This window comes from Bombus pyrosoma, linkage group LG3 (assembly GCF_014825855.1).
Source record: "Bombus pyrosoma isolate SC7728 linkage group LG3, ASM1482585v1, whole genome shotgun sequence".
Taxonomy (NCBI): Eukaryota; Metazoa; Arthropoda; class Insecta; order Hymenoptera; family Apidae; genus Bombus; species Bombus pyrosoma.
The window spans coordinates 10,006,177-10,024,298 of NC_057772.1; the positions used below are offsets into that span (position 1 = coordinate 10,006,177).

General features: G+C 30.7%; 6 protein-coding genes across 12 annotated transcripts; 3 read left to right on the forward strand and 3 right to left on the reverse strand.

The window, feature by feature from the left end:
- Positions 1-29: 29 nt before the first annotated feature.
- On the reverse strand, positions 30-4,841 carry LOC122566115 (protein smoothened). 2 transcript variants are annotated; one of them, XM_043722873.1, is made up of 9 exons: positions 4,136-4,841; positions 3,601-3,921; positions 2,831-3,271; positions 2,590-2,759; positions 2,130-2,470; positions 1,724-1,925; positions 1,475-1,645; positions 941-1,395; positions 30-853 (listed from the first exon to the last, which is right to left on the reverse strand). In XM_043722873.1, exons 1-9 carry the CDS (start codon positions 4,145-4,147, stop codon positions 105-107), a joined length of 2,862 nt encoding a protein of 953 aa, XP_043578808.1. In that variant the 5' UTR covers positions 4,148-4,841; the 3' UTR covers positions 30-104. The 2 variants fall into 2 exon arrangements, with proteins under 2 accessions (XP_043578808.1, XP_043578807.1); XM_043722872.1 differs by having other exon boundaries at positions 30-1,395.
- Positions 4,842-5,082: 241 nt separating this feature from the next.
- On the forward strand, positions 5,083-9,849 carry LOC122566116 (dyslexia-associated protein KIAA0319-like protein). 5 transcript variants are annotated; one of them, XM_043722878.1, is made up of 16 exons: positions 5,083-5,224; positions 5,314-5,652; positions 5,742-6,154; positions 6,229-6,401; positions 6,490-6,867; positions 6,936-7,161; positions 7,241-7,614; positions 7,695-7,806; positions 7,894-8,042; positions 8,121-8,311; positions 8,386-8,485; positions 8,556-8,876; positions 8,946-9,047; positions 9,126-9,311; positions 9,386-9,535; positions 9,609-9,849. In XM_043722878.1, exons 3-15 carry the CDS (start codon positions 5,748-5,750, stop codon positions 9,532-9,534), a joined length of 2,868 nt encoding a protein of 955 aa, XP_043578813.1. In that variant the 5' UTR covers positions 5,083-5,224; positions 5,314-5,652; positions 5,742-5,747; the 3' UTR covers position 9,535; positions 9,609-9,849. The 5 variants fall into 5 exon arrangements, with proteins under 5 accessions (XP_043578813.1, XP_043578810.1, XP_043578811.1 ...); XM_043722875.1 differs by having other exon boundaries at positions 5,117-5,248; XM_043722876.1 differs by lacking the exon at positions 5,083-5,224 and having other exon boundaries at positions 5,260-5,652; positions 9,596-9,849.
- A 143-nt stretch (positions 9,850-9,992) lies between these two features.
- LOC122566119 (tripartite motif-containing protein 45-like) lies at positions 9,993-12,500 on the forward strand. Its single transcript, XM_043722883.1, has 7 exons — positions 9,993-10,450; positions 10,521-10,732; positions 11,057-11,229; positions 11,308-11,531; positions 11,616-11,816; positions 11,902-12,116; positions 12,207-12,500. The coding sequence occupies exons 2-7, from the start codon at positions 10,533-10,535 to the stop codon at positions 12,253-12,255; spliced, it is 1,062 nt and encodes a 353-aa protein (XP_043578818.1). The 5' UTR covers positions 9,993-10,450; positions 10,521-10,532; the 3' UTR covers positions 12,256-12,500.
- A 19-nt stretch (positions 12,501-12,519) lies between these two features.
- Positions 12,520-13,893, reverse strand: LOC122566075. The gene is made up of 4 exons (XM_043722799.1): positions 13,880-13,893; positions 12,973-13,217; positions 12,765-12,893; positions 12,520-12,687 (listed from the first exon to the last, which is right to left on the reverse strand). The coding sequence occupies exons 1-4, from the start codon at positions 13,891-13,893 to the stop codon at positions 12,557-12,559; spliced, it is 519 nt and encodes a 172-aa protein (XP_043578734.1). The 3' UTR covers positions 12,520-12,556.
- Positions 13,894-14,182: 289 nt separating this feature from the next.
- LOC122566122 (peflin) lies at positions 14,183-15,566 on the reverse strand. Its single transcript, XM_043722892.1, has 4 exons — positions 15,346-15,566; positions 14,960-15,134; positions 14,602-14,880; positions 14,183-14,490 (listed from the first exon to the last, which is right to left on the reverse strand). Exons 1-4 carry the CDS (start codon positions 15,355-15,357, stop codon positions 14,399-14,401), a joined length of 558 nt encoding a protein of 185 aa, XP_043578827.1. The 5' UTR covers positions 15,358-15,566; the 3' UTR covers positions 14,183-14,398.
- A 130-nt stretch (positions 15,567-15,696) lies between these two features.
- Positions 15,697-18,057, forward strand: LOC122566121 (survival of motor neuron-related-splicing factor 30). Of its 2 annotated transcripts, XM_043722890.1 has the most exons (6): positions 15,697-15,875; positions 15,997-16,220; positions 16,406-16,555; positions 16,828-16,833; positions 17,330-17,480; positions 17,556-18,057. In XM_043722890.1, the coding sequence occupies exons 1-6, from the start codon at positions 15,837-15,839 to the stop codon at positions 17,697-17,699; spliced, it is 714 nt and encodes a 237-aa protein (XP_043578825.1). In that variant the 5' UTR covers positions 15,697-15,836; the 3' UTR covers positions 17,700-18,057. The 2 variants fall into 2 exon arrangements, with proteins under 2 accessions (XP_043578825.1, XP_043578826.1); XM_043722891.1 differs by lacking the exon at positions 16,828-16,833.
- The last annotated feature ends 65 nt before the right edge of the window (positions 18,058-18,122 follow it).

Consider the following 18,122-nt stretch of genomic DNA (forward strand, 5'->3'; position numbering starts at 1 on the left):
CAGTATAATAGTTATCAACTAAAAAGACAGATTTTGAACTTCACTCTATTGCAAATCATTTTTACAAAAAGTTTTTGTACGTAAAGTCGGAGGAAATACTGACGTTACGTAGTGATATTTTTGTTTTTATTTAATTGCGGTGAGATCTGTGTTCCCTTTGAGCTACAATTTCGGCTATTGATAATCTCGTCTATGCTCTGTTTTAATTCCTCCATTTCTAAAATGTCCAATGGCAACGATGTCTGCGTTGCCATTTCTCGAGCATTGCCAGTCTGTGCCTCGGACTGCATTAGTCTTGTCAATTCAGGAGAACACGAGTTTAAACTAGATGCCAGATTTCCCATTCCAGCTTTTCTATATACCTCTTTTATTTCTGCGTCGCTTTTCAACTTAATATCACTGGATTCTTGAAACAAGTGCTTTAAAATGGTTTCATCTTGGAGCAAATATTTGCTCCTACGGCCTTCTCTGCTCCTCCTATCACTCTCGTGACCATAACTTTTCGAACTCTTGTTGCTAATTTTACTCTTGCTACGTTCATGAGGTTCTTCAGGATCTAACATTTTAGCTTCTTCTTCTGGTTGACTGTCATCACTGTCACTGTCTTGATCGTCCTTTTCCATATTTCCTCCTTCGATATCCACGTCTTTTCCTGATATTTCTTGATGCCGTTTCTCCTCACTACTTAAATTCTCATCACTGCCACTTTGCCCTGGAAATAGAAACGGAAGCAGCATCCCAGCATTCTTCCCATCGAATAGTTTAGGATTCAAGGCGCGGTCATCCAAACCAGCGCTAGCCGATCGTCTCTTCATATTAGGCACTTGAATGGGCGGTACTTTCGAATTGCCACCTATAGTCAACGCCGATAATATCTGTGCACCGAGCTGACTTTCCTGTGATGTCGTACTGCCTCTTCTAAACAGCGGACCTACTTTACCTGATCTAGATTTTCCGAAGTCTCGTCGTCGTTTCCCGCGTCGACCGCGTGAACTGCTAGCGACTTTCCGCGTTGTCTTCAATTCAGCTATTTGAACTGATATTTGTGAGTCCAAAGAGTTTCTTCTAGATTCCACGGACACCCGACGTACGCTAAAGCTGATTTCAGAATCCACAGAATTTCTCCTGTTACTAGATACAGAGCCCGTTGTACCACCAACGAGTGCACCTCTACGAGTAACTAGCTTTGGCAAAGCAGCTGCCCACGTTGAACTGAAATCCTGAGAAGCTACAGAGTTTAGATCGAAGTTTAAACCGACTGGATCCTCGTGGGTGTTATGGAAGCTAATAGACAATCGGCCAGCGTTGTTGAATGTCTTCCGTTTTGCAAACGCTTGAGCAATTACTTTGTGTTTCTTCAGTCTAATAGGCTCTTCTGTTTCGCAGTTGAATGTTCTACAATAAAATAATTTTAATAGCTTAAAAGTTAATAAAAAGAATGAAAGCAATGTTATATACTACTATATAATACTACCGTCTAAGAAATCTGGTCCAAGTATCTACAGTTGAACCAGTCCACACCCATGAAGACATAAGAATACCAGCAAAAAATGGTGAAAGCAAGTGTAATTGCATTTTAGCTGCACTCGGTCGTACTTCCATTTTACATTCCGAAATATCCAAATACTTTGTTGTTATTGCACATCTGTACGTGAAATATAAAATGTTATTAAACATCGTATATTATTAAGTGTTATAATTTTTTATGTTTCGATTTTCTTACATCATGTAATTTCTAAAACTCTGACGCCATTCTTCCGAATGTTGAAATTCGTAAATGTGGCAATAAAAAGTCACCACAACTGCAGCGAATGTGAAAATCGAGAATAATCCCGTGCGCACAATGGTCTCTCGTATTTTAGAACTTGCTCTTTCAGATATGATTTCTTGACTGCTTATTTTTAGTCGAATCAAAGTAATTAATCCTAAAAATATTAACAATAACGTTAGTTAACTTGAAGTAAAAATATCACTTTTTAATATTTATTTTCACCAAGATACTTACTAGACTATGATCTTTATGAAAGCATACAAAAAAATACATTTTATTATATGAATAAAAAGTATAGAACAATAGAAAATTTAAATGAGAAAGCTAAATAGAAAAAAGATGTAGATTCAAAACATACCTCTGCATAAGAAATAACCTCCAACGAGTAAGACAATCAACACAGGGCCAAGCAAAAACCAAGCTCTGACTGCATGATTAGTGTAACCCACAAAACATATACCAGTAACACTATTTCCATCAATTTCCCCTAATGCCATGATTGTAACAGTAAGGACAAGTGGTAAACACCAAGCGATTAAATGGAAGTATGAGCCCTTCTTGTCAATCCTGTCTTGGATTTTGCCTAATGCTTGAAAACTCATATGCCAAGCATATGTAAGGATCACAAACCATACCATAGCTGCCATAAGAGAGTAATACACAAGAACAAACACTACAACACATGACAAATTCTCTCCACTGAAAACATAGTAGTACACAAAGTTTTTATATCTGACTTAATATAAAGATTTTCAACAAAATACAACATATGTAATTATGCAACAATTTATTGCATACATTAAATAATTATAAGCTACCTCGGCTCACTCATTCTTAAGGTTCCATCTTTCCTGCACACAATTACTTCTCTGCTTCCTGTAAATTGAACAAGCCATCCAATACAGGACATCATAAAGCAACAGTTTATGTAAAATACAACTAAAGCTGGATATTTATTTGCACTTCTCCAGTCAATTAAGAATGTTATCTGAAATAACACATAAATTAGATACAATGTTATCCATTTTATATTCCTTTATCGTGACAATTATTACTTACAACTGTGAATAAATTGAATGAACCACAGATGCCTGCAGCCCAGGCAATAAAAGAATGAATTTGCTTATGCTCATCTGGTGTAAAAAGTGGATCATTGCACTGTGTTCCACAACCTTCAACTCCTTCAAAAATAGCAAGTGCATTATCAGTTGGAACTAATGGCTTTAGGCATTTACCAGAAATATTAAATTTCAATTCTCTAATATCATTTTTACATAGTCTGGGAAATAAATCTGTATTTTCACATTTAACAAAACTTGGCCATATTGTGTGATTGAACACGATTCTACACGGTCCTGAAACCATTTTACACATCTCTTGTGATGGTAAATCCACTGTGTCATTGATACATTTTGGCATAAATATTGAGCACAGGAGGGGTTGAACAACTGCCCAACACTTTGGCATATGTCTTAATGCTTGCAATACATGTAGTTTTTCCTGTAAAATAAGTACATAATAAATATATTTAATAAAATGAAAAATAAAATATTAGTATAAAGAATATTTTAAACAAGGAACAAGGAAAAAGCATTGTAATATTTAGGAGTGATATAGACGAGGCAGGAAGTACCTGAGGTGATTTTAAATAGGATTTTTCTGACCTGATATATCTGAAATAACAAGAGAACAAAGAAAAGAGAAAGTGACTCTAGACTTGAAAGATTTGCCTATTGTAATTTAAAAATAAAAAATTACATTTATAAATATATTCATATTTGAAAATATCTATGTGAATTGAATTATACTTCATGTGTAATATAATATACCTCTACAATATCTTGGGTTACATGTTCAGGTATAAGATCCAATGTAGTAGTGGTATATGACAATCTTGTACCCATACAAGTACTTCTCTGCATTTCTACACATTTTGCTGCTCTATGACAATTTAAAGAATCAGGTGGTAATTCTCTCATGGGGTATCTGTCCAGCAGATAAGTGGAATCCTTAATCCTGTGCCTGGGACTCAATTCTAAACCATGTTTCCATGTTTCATTATTACTATTCGAATTAGTAGGGAACCCGTGCGCCAGTTCCGACGACGCTCGATGAAAGATTAAAAAATAATAAATCAATAGGAGCGTCATCTGAAAAAAGATTAATTATCATGAAAAAGAAAAATTAATATTATCAAAAAAAAAAAAAAAAAAACAGTGATGTACTGTATAGTGATAATTTGTTATGGGCTTTCGTAATCGGTGCGTGATTTCCCGGCATGCTATCGGCTCAATTAAAAAGAAAATGTCACGTGTACTGCACCAGAGATAAACAACAAAAGTATTCCATGAATAAAAATAGTACCTTCGGACGCATCACTTAAAACTACACGCCAATTATTTTCTGAACGACTATGCAGTGCCACGGAGAAGGCTCTCCGTTTCGTTCGGACAAAGCGTCTTGCATCTTCTACGCTCGCGACAGTCGCATCCAGTATACGAACGCTCGGACCACACACACGTTCCGTTCGCTTCCAGGCCACCCACGACGAACCCGATGAACTTGCTCATACCCATACCTCTTTCCGGTGTTTGAATGCACGGGGCTGTAAACAACTTCACGAATACCTCACCAGTGGCAGCATCGTGGAATGTGCAGTATTATCTGCGCATCGAACGCGGGAAATTTTATAAATAACTCATTCCATAAATAAAATATTAATAATACATGGTATTTTCTTTTGTGCGAGATTTTTTTAGCAATTATTGTAATTTGTAGTAAATTCATTCTTTTAAATACAGAAGCAATACATGTATCTGCATTTACAATAAAGTGAGATAAATAAATTACTCGTTGGTTCAATCAATCATTTGATTTTATGTAATAATAATAACACTTGACGTGCTTTTTAAAGAAAACATAAATGAACTTATTACAACTTATTACATGTACATATTATTATATATATCCGCTATTACATGTATTACAACCTATGTATATCATATTGTCGACTTTGAGCAATAATTTAATATTAATTTCAATATTACGCTATATAAATAGTAATTTTATAAACCTTATATTAAAAAATATATTCTATTGAAATTAAGTTTAATTACTAATGTGAAATGATATTTTTTTACAGAAACTTTTCCTAAAAATTTTTATTCTGACATCTAATTATTATTCAATAAGCCAGACAATAAGACTCGCAAGCCGCTTCATTTACATAATCAATATAGATAACACGGAGTGCCGTTTTTCAATCAAATGAACGATGAAACACGTACATCGATAAATGTAACAAAAATACAATATAACGAATACGCGATACATGTGTAATTTCGTAAATTACTCCAGGGTTAATTTGTCTATCAATTATTATTTTTACTGGTGTCGACCTCTGTAAAACATTTCTGTTAAACACAGGTGTTACAGCATGTGAATTGTCAAAGGGTAATAGCGTGCAAAGTACTTTCGGTAATGGTTTATTTTGATGAATATGATAAGTTCATGATGTTAATTAACAATAATATACGTTTTAGACTGATAACGTGCTGTTAGGTGAAACGTCGATTTTCTTCACTTGGCCTTTCCTTATTCCGGTGTAACAGGAAATATGATAAATTCCCCTATAGTTGATTAGCTGCTGGTGCTGATAATAACATGCTGTTAATATATGATAAGCCTGGGCCATATATGTGTATACTCAAGTTTGAATTAATACCAGCGGAACATAATATTATACGATCTCTCGACAGTCTGCGACCAGTATTAGATAGTAAAGCAATCCTTAAGGTGACAGATGTGTCGTAGAATAACCTGAAAAATTATTTCGATCATACCAACTTTTATTGATAATTTCGAAGTGTACGAATAAGAAGGTAAAATATTTTCTTTGTGTAAAAATTGACATATATAATTTTACAATAAGATTTCAAATAAAATATTTTATATTGTAATTTTTTTGTAGTTGAAAATGTTTAAGATCCTTTATTTAGGATTATATTTATTGCTATTTGGAAATTGCATTGGTGATTATCCAGATAGGGACACAAAATGGCAAATGCTATGCCCAGGTTTATATCCGAGAGCTTTTACAAGTTACACACCTCGTGGAAATCTATCTAGTGGAATATATACTACCCAGCCTTTAAATACCATGAAACACTGTGTCGCTGCATGCTGCACTGAAACTACATGCAATGTGGCACTTATGCATAATGGTACCTGCTATCATGTGCAGTGTAAAAGTTCCAAATTATGTATACCTTTATATAGGAAGGATTTGGCAAATGAAAATCCTCCAAGCATGGTTCTAGTTAAACCTGTAGAAGAAGATGAGATGTGGAGTGATTTGTTGGATCAAATAAATGATGATACTGGGTAAGATTTCAATTTCATATATAATATTTTATTATAACTTCGTTTAATTAATAATTATTCTAATTGATTTCTAGAGGGTTTCTCATGGATGGTACAGAAGGAGATCATATTCTTTTTGGTGGGTCAAATGGGATAAGTTGCATCACTCAAACAAATTGTTTAGAGCATGAAATCTGTGTTAAGTCTGGGGATAAGTCTGATATTGGAATTTGTCAATGTTCTACTGGATTTAAGCACAATAGTGCAGGTAATTATATCATTTAAGTGGTCATTAGAAAGATATTCAATGTGTTTTAATTTATTGAGAATTTTTTAATTTGTATTAATTGTGCTAGGAATTTGCACTTTGGTGGAAGACATAGAACTTGGTGTAACACCTCAAGGAAAACCACAAAGTATAAAAGATTCTGGAACATCTATGAAGCCACCAGTAAAACGACTGCTGGTTTCTGCAGTTTCAAAAGAAGTACGCTTACCAGAGAATGAAGTAACATTATCTGCATATACTGTGCCAGCAGAACAAGGAAATGAACATTACAATTATGCTTGGAGTCTTCTAAGTCAACCAGATGGCCATACTGGCACAATGTCTGATCAGAACTGCATGACTGTTAAATTAAGTAATTTATCTGAGGGTTTATATACTTTTAAAGTAACAGTAAATGGTCCAAATACCTATGGAGAAACATATGCAAATGTTAGCGTTTTACCACGTAAGTTTCCTTATTATGCTTATATTTCCTTTGGTTATTATAATTTATTGATTTAATATTATTTGCAGCCAAGAGAATAAATCAAGCACCGGTTGCTATAATTTCACCTGCGTCGCAGGTTGTAAAATTACCGAATACGGGAGCTGTGTTAGATGGTTCGTCGAGTAAAGATGACGATCGTGTTATTTCTTATCATTGGGAATTGCAACGAGGTCCTATTGGATATCATCCTAATCTAATTGATACACCTACTTTACAGTTAGATAATCTTATCCCCGGCAACTATACTTTTAAGTCAGTATTTATATTATAAACTGTTTATTTATAAAAAATTTAATAATTGTTCAATATTTCAAATCTTTTATTTTTTTAGGTTGACAGTAGAAGATTCCAATCATATCACTAATTCTACAAGTGCTAATATAACAGTTTTGAAAATAATTGATTATCCTCCTAGTGCTAATGCTGGTCAAGACATTATTATATATTTACCTCAAAACACATTGACACTCAATGGTAACTTAAGTACAGATGATCATGGAATAGCAAGTTGGGAATGGACAAAAAGTCCTTCGGATCAAAACAAGGCAGTAGATATGCAGAATACAAGAACGCCGTATTTACAACTGTCTAATTTAGAGGAAGGAATGTATACATTTGTGCTAAAAGTAACAGACGATTCAGAACAATTTTCTACAGCTGAGGTTCATGTGTTTGTGAAACCACCAACCAATAAACCGCCGAAAGGTAATTACATGATTTTAATTATTCTTATATTTCAATCGAAAAAATCTAAGTATTATTTTATTTTACATAATTTGAAATAGCTGATGCTGGCGAACTTATAACTATAGCGTTACCTGAAACAAAAACTGTACTTGATGGTCGGAAAAGTAAAGATGATATTAAGATTGTATCTTACCATTGGGAGCAAATGAGGTAAATTTAAGTTCATACATTAAGTTCATATATTTAATTGATTATATCTTGTAATATTATAATGCAGTATTAAATTTGATTTAACAGTGGACCTAGTAATGCTGTATTTTCGGCAGTGAATGAATCAGTTACGAATATTACAAAATTAACGAAGGGTGATTACGAGTTTAAGTTAACTGTAATTGATGATAATGGAAATAAAGATTCGGACACCGTTAAAGTAAAAGTTACACAAAGTAAATAGAATTTTATCCTACACTCTATTAACTAGCATTTGTAATTACTTGGTTATTAAAATTAACTTTATTACATAGATAAAAATGCTGCCCCGAAAGCGAACGCAGGTGGAGATCAGGTTGTTATAGCCCCGATTAGCGCACTAATTATTAATGGATCTCAATCAACTGACGACCTAAGAATTAGTGAATGGATGTGGTCGAGGGATCCGTCTAGTCTTGCTATAGGCACTATAGTTCAGAATTCTGATAAATCGCCAATATTAATGGTAATAATATTTAACAGTATCATAAGTAAACAATTTTTTATTCATAACAGAGTATTTTTAAATTTTATTTATAGTTGACAGATATCGTGCCAGGAAGATACCTTTTTAGATTAAAAGTAATAGATGATCAAGGTCTTAGTAGCGAGGACACCGTATCCGTGATAGTAAAGTCCGGTAAATATTACAGAAGAAAAGAAACAATACTGTAATAAAGTTTTAAATAATGTATATATATTCTTTATAGATCCACAATTATTGCATTTAGTTGAATTAACATTGAATATCGAAGCAAATTTGTTAACAGTGTCGCAAAAAAATTCTTTGGTATTAAAATTACAAATGTTACTGCGGGATGAAGCATCTATTGTTGTCCGAAATTTAAGAGCGGAGCCACATACAGGCAGAGCTGTCTTAATTTTCTATGTAGAGAAAAAAGGAGGAAAAGTTGCTATGTACGGGCCCGAAGTAGTTAAACGATTGAAAGAAAAATTAAGACAAGATTCAGGCATTCTTCACTTGTCTGTTGCAAACATTGATACTGCTGTGTGTCAAAATAATTGTTCGGGTAAATATCTTTTATTAAATATCGTTACGTTATAAATAATTTTGTTGTACGAAATTTGTTTTTAAATAGGCCATGGAGTATGTGATCAAGAAACAAGATTATGTATGTGTGAAGCATTTTGGATGCAAAATTTAATACAGAAATACTTTGGCAATGGCGATTCCAATTGTGGTATGTTAAAATAAATACGAAAAGTAAATTTTAATATGAAAATGAATTAAGCTGACTTGAAGTCATACTTTTTTTCAGATTGGAGTATTCTCTATGTAATAATAGCATTATTGTCTCTAGTCGTATGTTGGGTTGGCCTCATTTGGGGTCTTGTTTGTCTGTGTCAAAGAATATGTACAGGTAAACGACGTTCACTTGGTACTAAGAAAAAACCACCGCGTTATTCTCTTCTACAACCGGAACCGGAGGACGACAGCAGCACATGTACGGCATTTTTCCTTTTATATGAATTTAGAAATAATATTACGTCATGACTCTTTATATATTTATTTTTATAGTTTCAACACATAAAATGGTGTTATCTGAATCAGACACGGACTCTGATGATGTTTTATTCGAACATCGTAAAGCGAAAAATAGCAGTCAAGTAAGAAACGGTAAATCTCGAAATGGCTTTATTAAAGTGGGCTCTAGAGTGAAAACATGAGGTAATAGTCACACCTGTTAGGATTTTAATGAATCGCGCATTAAGTAAGCCATAATTTCAGAAATTTGTTTCAGGAATGTATAGAACGTAAGATTTCGTTAAACGACGCACATTTGTGTACGTTTGGCCAAAAAAAAAAAATTAAGAAAATCGTAAATTTTACTAGTCAGTTACAAGGCTGTAATTTTAAGTATGTATCTAGCAAGGATATGATTTCTCAGAAGTTGCCACTTGTAAAAAGAATTTGACGAAACTAAATGTACTTAATTAAGTACTGATTAGAGACAAGAAAATACACGCGCTCACTTTATTGCATCTTGTTTGATTTATTCGAAATAACACATATATTTATTGGTATTGTGTACACATATTTGAAACTTTTATTATATAATTATAGTTGTGCCGCCGTATATACGCGTGCGGTATTATAGCACAATGATCAAACTTGTTTTGATTACGGCCTTAGAAAGTATTGGAATTAGTATTTATATATAATAATCGTTTCTTATTCATATATCTCTTGTATGTAATACTTGCTCTTTAATACGTATATCATCGATCTTATTTTTACACTGCATATGGATAAATAATAAAATTTATTATCCATATAGTTAATGTGGTATTTAATTTCCCTTAACATATATTTTAAGCGAATATAGTTTTCGATGTTAAATAGTAATTGTAATTATTTCTTATAGCACGTGTTACAATTATAAAACAATATAAGTAACAGGAATCATAAAATGATTTTAAATTTAGTATAAAGTATTCTAAAGCATCCACATTTTCGTTTCGCATGCGTTCGCTTTAACGTTATTTATAACTCATTACGCTATGGCAAGCACGAAGTAGTGCAAAAGATATTCATACCATCCACCGACGAATTTCTGTATATGTTACGTTTCTCCATAAATCAGTAAGTCCTCTTTAATCTTTTTTAGATTAAATAATTTACGTAATTTTAATTATATCAATAAATAAATTAGCGTGACAATTTAATGGTGTCTATGGATTTTATCAACTGTTCGAAATATCGATCTATAAAGAGTTGCTGCAGTGAAAAGTCATCGATGGACGATGAAAATAAGAACAATGAATTTCGTAATAAAGATTGCATATTCCTTGAACGAAAAAATAAAATCGAAGATGGATATTCCACTGTTAACGTGGAGCCATTACGTTTCGTTAAAAACATACGGTAAGTGCTACTTTTAATTTTTATGTACATTGACATAAAATGCAAATTCTTTTCTTATATATTTAGTAAATACTAAAAATGTAATTCATTGTTAAGAATCTGAAGACAGAAATGACGTTTGTATTGTCTAGTTCATATACACGCTATAGATTTTGAAACAAATAAAGCAACAAGTTCATTAAAAAATTAAAAAAAGAATCTTTTACCATAAAAAAAGTTAAATGATTTTTTTTCATTTAACTATGATAAATGCTCCAATCCATCTTTATCATGGAATGCGAATAGACCAAATTCTGTATATCAATTTTTTGAGTTACCTTCTAGCATGAAAGACCAAATAAATGGAGATATACAAGAGGAAAGTTTCTCTTCCTTTAATAAGCAGGAAGAGAAAGATTTTCGATGTCCTAGATGTGGCCAAAACATGCAAGAACCTAGATTACTTCCTTGCTTGCATCCTATATGTTCAACATGTATTTCAGAATTAATGAGTAAACGTAAGTGGTATAGAATTAAAAATTTAATGTATCTTCTCAAAAACAGAAATCTTATTATGCTCTCTTTTACATTCACAGCATTTTATAATTTTACAAAAAGTATTAAAACTCAAAACAATCAATCGGAAAGCAGCCAAAATAATTATTACGAAATTTGCCCTCTATGTGATGTTCAATTACCAAATGCTAATTCAACAGTTCCACCTCCGCATTATCCTCTTCAGTATCGTCTGATAATGAGTGCTATCCGTTCTAAATTTACAAACAAAATACTTTGTGATATTTGCCCAGATGAAGTTGTTGTAAGCATTATATCAAATTAAAATAAATTTACATCTTAAAGATATTTAAAAATGTTATACTTTTAATATTTAATATTTTTAAAGGCAGTTGTTCAGTGTTCCACGTGTCTCCGCAATTTTTGCTTAGACTGTGGTATGAAACATCAACAACAAATCACATTGGAATTAAAACCATTAAAACATTCGATAAAACCGCTAATGGAAGCTACAGAAGTACGACGTACTGCACTTTGCCAGCAACATCCTACACACGCTTTGCGTTTTTATTGTATTGCTTGTCAACAGGTTCATAATTTGCTATTTTAATTATATATATAACATTTTTCTATTTAACAAATAGTATTTTTTATGTATATAAGATATTTTTTAGGTAACCTGTAAAGAATGTATGTGGAGTAGTCAACACAGAGGTCATGCAAGTGAAAATGCTGCTGGAGTTGCAAAACGAGTTATTTTATATTTAACGAAAATGTTGCAAAGAGCAAAAATGCTTTTAAACATGCTCCTAACGCAGTACGATCGAGATGCATTTTTAAATAGTTCTTTTGAAGAAATAAAGGATACCTGCATTTCAGTTGATTATAGGTATGTTAAACTGATAATTTTTTAAATCAATTATTTGTCAGGTAATATTACAATTATAAGAAATATATATACACATATAAAAAAAATTAGGGATATGTTAAGACAGAAGGTATATTATAAGAGAAACATATGTAAGTAAATATACGTACATATACTACTTACATACATGTATCTGAATTGTCATGTGATGATTATTACTATAGATCTTGAGATTCAATTAAGAATATTTTGTGACTGTCATTTGAGGTAAAAACTTATGCATTGCTATAGGATACAAAAAACTGTGATAAAAAATAACTGTTACTATACAAATAATTAAAAAAAATAAAACATTCCATTATATAATTTTATGCTATTATCTGTATATAATAAATGTTTATATTTGTAAAAGGAATAAAATATATTCATGAAAAAATAAAATTTATTTCAAACCACTACCATTAAAACAGCAGTTGATGTATACTTTTTTGAAAAGAGAGGCAACATCCATAACGTAAGATTGATCCACAGCAAGACCAATGATATACCCCAGGATGTCCAAAATGACCATGGCCACAACCTTTATATCCACCTTTAATTACATGATATGTTCTATACTATAATAAATAATGGTGTATAATAAAATTATTTAGAGAATTTATATATTACCAGGTATAATTCCTCCACAGCCACAAGTGGTTTCTTTCTTACCCCCACTTGAACAGAAAGTACAACAGTGATAAATACCAGTATGAAGAGGTTTGTATATAGACGTCCTTGTACTTTGACTGGAATTTTCTGAAAAAATTTGTATTTATTAAAAAAAATATATATATATAACAGAAGATCATGATGTTTACATGAATATATTCTTTACCTAATGATATGTTAGATATACCCAAGACTTTAAATCTTTTTATTATTGTATTAGCAAGACTCAATATTTCTACATTTGAACCATCTGCAAGTAATTCATTTGTAAGAGAAATAGCATCAAGAAGTTGCCTGGCTCGTTTTAATCTATTGAATTCTTGAATTCTTTCCTGTGCTTGTCTAGAATGTGATGTTGTTGTATCACAATTCTTGAGCTTTGATCCATCGTACAAATCCTCGTTGAAATATCTGATTAAATTAGATAATTATCATTACTTATATTCTAAATTAAATGTGATTATAAACAGTATTATCTTAAATTGTTTAATATGAACAATAATATTATATTATAAATAGAATCTTCATTATTTGTGTTACAAAGATTATATAATTGTCATGTGATGTACATTCGACAAGATTCCTTATTTACTTAAAATAATGTACCATTAATAATTTTGTATTTCACTGTCATTTGAGGTTTAAGTATGTTTCTTTAATGAAATATATTTTAATAAATTTTATAATTATCTTCTTACCTAATTATATAGTCTTTAATTGTATAATACTATTATTTCCATAAATAATGTTGTAATTATTTTCAATTTTAATTTACATTATTATAACGTCTTGTAATATATGCAGTTATACATGTGGATATCGGAACAAATTCATATTTATTATTGTTGCATATAGCCTTCTAAAAGATACTTAACGTATTCATCCTTTTGATGTTAGGTTAGAGAAACATTTTTCGAAAAATATGTTGAAGCCATGATTATTTGAAATAAAATATTAATTTTTTTATATCTACATATAAGAATTATCACATAATTCGATGCATTATTTCATGTACATTCAACAATATAAGTAGGCTATTCACAAGAAACTTATGTATAAACACGCAATAATACATTTTAGCTGCCATTGCTTAAACCAGTTTAAACTTAAACCAATAAAACAATGACAACTATATATATATATAATTTTTGCAAACCAAAACTTACTACCAAAAAAAGTTGTACTAAATATAAACAAATGTGAATAATATAATATAAAATAAATTAACAATTTTTTGTCCTAATCAATAAAATATACATATTACATTAGTATTATAGTAATGCCACTTATTAAATATAATTTTTGTTAATTTATTTACATACATGAAATGAAATTTAAAACGCAAATTCATAAAATAATTGTAATCTTACAATTAATTTTCGAAATTTTTAATTATTTTTCATCCTATTTTATTGAATCCAAGTATAATTAAAATATCCTGTTTTATTATATTTGTATGCAATTATTGTATAATAATTCTAAGCTAGAAAAATTGTAGCTGTGTCTGTTATTAAGGAGATCATAACTTACAATATTAATTTCGGAATCAATTGTATTAAATGTAATTCAACTATTGTTAAAAAGAAGAACTGTTATACAGTACAATCAAGTGCAACACCTAGAAAATCTTCAAATCCAATATTGATTACCCCTGTTTGCTCAGTATCTCTTACTCGGAAAGCATCTGTAAAAAATAGTTAAAAATGAAGTTTATTTATACAATTTATACTTTTCAATATTTTTATTATTTTTAATGATTTTAACATATTTTTATCTGTTATATGTATATATTTACCTGTAAATCTTTGAATTTGTACACATAATACAATAAATTGATCAACTGTGATACTAGAATGGCCCTTAGGATCACTTTTCTTTATAAGAAATGATATAAACTCTGGACTTAATCTATATCCCATCCGTGTTAATGCTGCACTTAATTCATTTTCTTGTATACTTCCAGAATTATCATGATCAAAACTACGAAAAACACCTAACCATGCATTAATATAATTATAAAGAGCTTGAAACTCATACAAATCTATTGTACCATTCTTTTCTTTATCAAACATTCCTATAAATAGAGAATAAAATAATAATAAGATATTCTGAAATTTATCGATAAACTAGAGTATTAAATTATAAGAATATACCTATCATAAGTCGGCAAGCAGTATCTGAAAATGTACCCCCTTGTCCATTTGCTAAAGCAGATTGTAATTCTATAGCCGTGATTCTTCCACTGCTATCTCTATCAACAGCAGCAAACCACTGCTGTACTTCTGGACTTACTTGTGTTTCAGGATTTGTTGCTCCAAACATTGAATTCTAAAAATGTATAACATTCACTTTGAAACAATAAAATATAAACAAGTGATGAATAAGCAAAACATAACATAAGTATTATCATAAATATTGTAATGCTTTATAAATAGTTCTAATAAACATGCAGAATACATTATTATATATTTTAAAATGATAAAAGGTATTTTAATTTATTGACAAAGTATTTCTATCTGAATTGTAGGAAGATAATTACCGGATAGGCCATAATTGACGTTTTCTGTCAGCTATCAAATAGTATTAATTACAGCGTGTATTCAATTGTTGTACTAATGCAACACAAGTGAAGTACACAATACATATATGGAATAATTACATATATATATGTATATATATCGCATATATAGTTAATTAATCATTCATACAATTAGAAATTTAATGTGTATCTAATTTTTCAATTGTACGAAATGTTATTTCCTCATTTATACTTCATGAAAGGAAGAATATATTTTATTTCACAACATTTTATTATAAAAACGTTAATGATATCTATATTTTTGTAAGCGCCAACACTGACAGCGCCATCTTACGAATTGTTTTGCATTTAAAACGATCGTATACATACATAGAGGGTAGGGTGGTTTGTAGTGTTCGCGTTTGCTTGATTTTCTGACAGGAGCATTAGAAAGGGAAAAAACTGCCGTTGGACGTTATTTTTATCTTTGTTAAGACATTGTTGATCTCGTCATGGATGACTTACAAAATTATAAGTTACAGCTTCAACAGGTACGGCTTTTGTTTTTTGTTTAACCTAACAAGAACGATGGGATGGCGAGTCCATTTTTGGCGATTCCTTCCTTGTTTACGACACTAGACGTTTAATGAATTTTGTATTTTACTGTTTTAGGTGGAAGCGGCGCTTACTACGGATCCTACTAATGAAGAACTCTTGAAATTGAAAATTGATCTTGAGGAAGTAATAGAGCTGACACATGATTTAATTAAATCACAACAGCAGGAAAAAAGGCAAGCCAATGGCATGGATGCTAAAGATCCTATTTTACTTGCAGTTTTGGCCAATAAGTGGAAGGTTGGTGATCAATGCATGGCACCCTGGAGCGAGGATGGCAAGTAAGTAATTGCATATATCTTTTTGATAAATTAGCAGTTATCTACAGTGACTTTATGAATGTAATTTAAAGAATGGAACATAGATAGAAATTTGTTTTATCTATTAAATGTCATATTGGTAAGATTTGAAGCCAATTTGAAAATGTATATACAATATCTTGTATTATTTCATTTACTTCTTTTAGATACTATGAGGCAACCATAGATGCAATAAGTGAAGATGGTGTTGTCAATATAACATTTAACGAATATAAAAACACAGATGTCACAATGCTTAGTCAATTAAAATCTGTAGCTAAAAGGCCAGCGTCAGATTGGGCAGATCAAAAGTCAAAGTGAGTTAACAATTATTTATTAGCTTTATTTATTCATTATTAACATGATCTCCCCTTTACAATTTTGAGCACATATCAGTTTTTTTTAAGAACATTGTGGGATAAGTTTTACAAGAAATTATGATTACTAATAGCTCATTTTTGTCCTTATTCCTTTATCCCCAATTGGCTACAATATTCACTCCACTGTTTGGTCTGCTTCGATCTGAAATTCCGTTATTGTTCATTTGTCTTTTGGTGTCGCACTGTTCGTGTACATCGCCGGAATCCAGGAAAAGGTAACAAGAAATAACAGATTTTTGTTCAAATATTTTTTTATTTTTCTTACGTACACATACACATACATACACAAATACTATTACACATGATTTTAAATAGTATATTAGTTTGAATTTGAGTATAATAATAATGTTTTTAGGACAAAGTAATAAAGAATTTTATGACAGTGAAGTTTAAGATAATATGTAATATTAATAATTGTAAGGAAATTTTTAGTTGTATTTATATTAATTTGCATTAAGTTTCTATGAAAATTATTTCTATTTTATCATTATTCTTATAGAGATGGAACGATTTATTAGACTCTATATTTTATAAAGTAGTAGTAACCACTTATTCTTTTTACATATAATTCATTTTACAATAATCAATATTGCTAGAATTCATTACAGAATTCATTATTCATATTTTCTATTTTTAGCCAAAAATGTTATATGGAAACATCATGGTAGATTTATCATTGGTTTCACGAATGATAAGTTTATTAATTTTCAGAAAAATGCAAGCTGCTGCAGTAGCAGGTTCAGATCCTAACAAACAAAGAGAATATTTAAAAAAAAAGAAACAAAGGAAACTTCAGCGATTTAAGGAACTTGAAGAAGAGCGAGAAATGGAGAAAAACAAGTGGCTGGCATTTACAAATAAAGTACTTTTCATTTTTCAAATCGTTACCAAATTTCTTAATTATTAATTATTAATATACTATGTTTTTTTAACGCAGTCTTCTAAGAAAGGTGTGATTAAAAAGAGTATATTTGCAACGCCAGAAAATGTAAATGGTCGAGTTGGAATCGGCACGTGTGGAGTAAGCGGTCGAGAAATGACTAAGTTCAGTAATGGTGAAAAATGGAGAAGAGGAGCATGAATACTATTGTAAATATGCAATTTATAATAATTCGTGAGACAGAATTATTGATTATTGTTATTATTCCGATAAATTTAAATTTCGAGGAAACTGAACAATTGTATGTTTTGTGTTATGAGAATGTTTCCGAGTGTGTGAATTGAAGAGAGTGTTTAGCGGTATTTGTAGATTGTGCGTAGTCACTATGTTATGAATGAATGATGACCTCAAATAAATCCGGAAAGTATTTGGATTTTCTACCTTTATGAAGCGAATGGTTGTCGTGAATGAAAGTATTTCTAGATTAATACATTTATGTGGGTATGACTTTGTTTGTAACCTGTAATGGATACGAATAAATGTATATTTTAAAGTCAGACTGCATAGTATTATATTATTGCATAATAATGTACAAAATGTTTTATTAAACCCATTAACAGAACA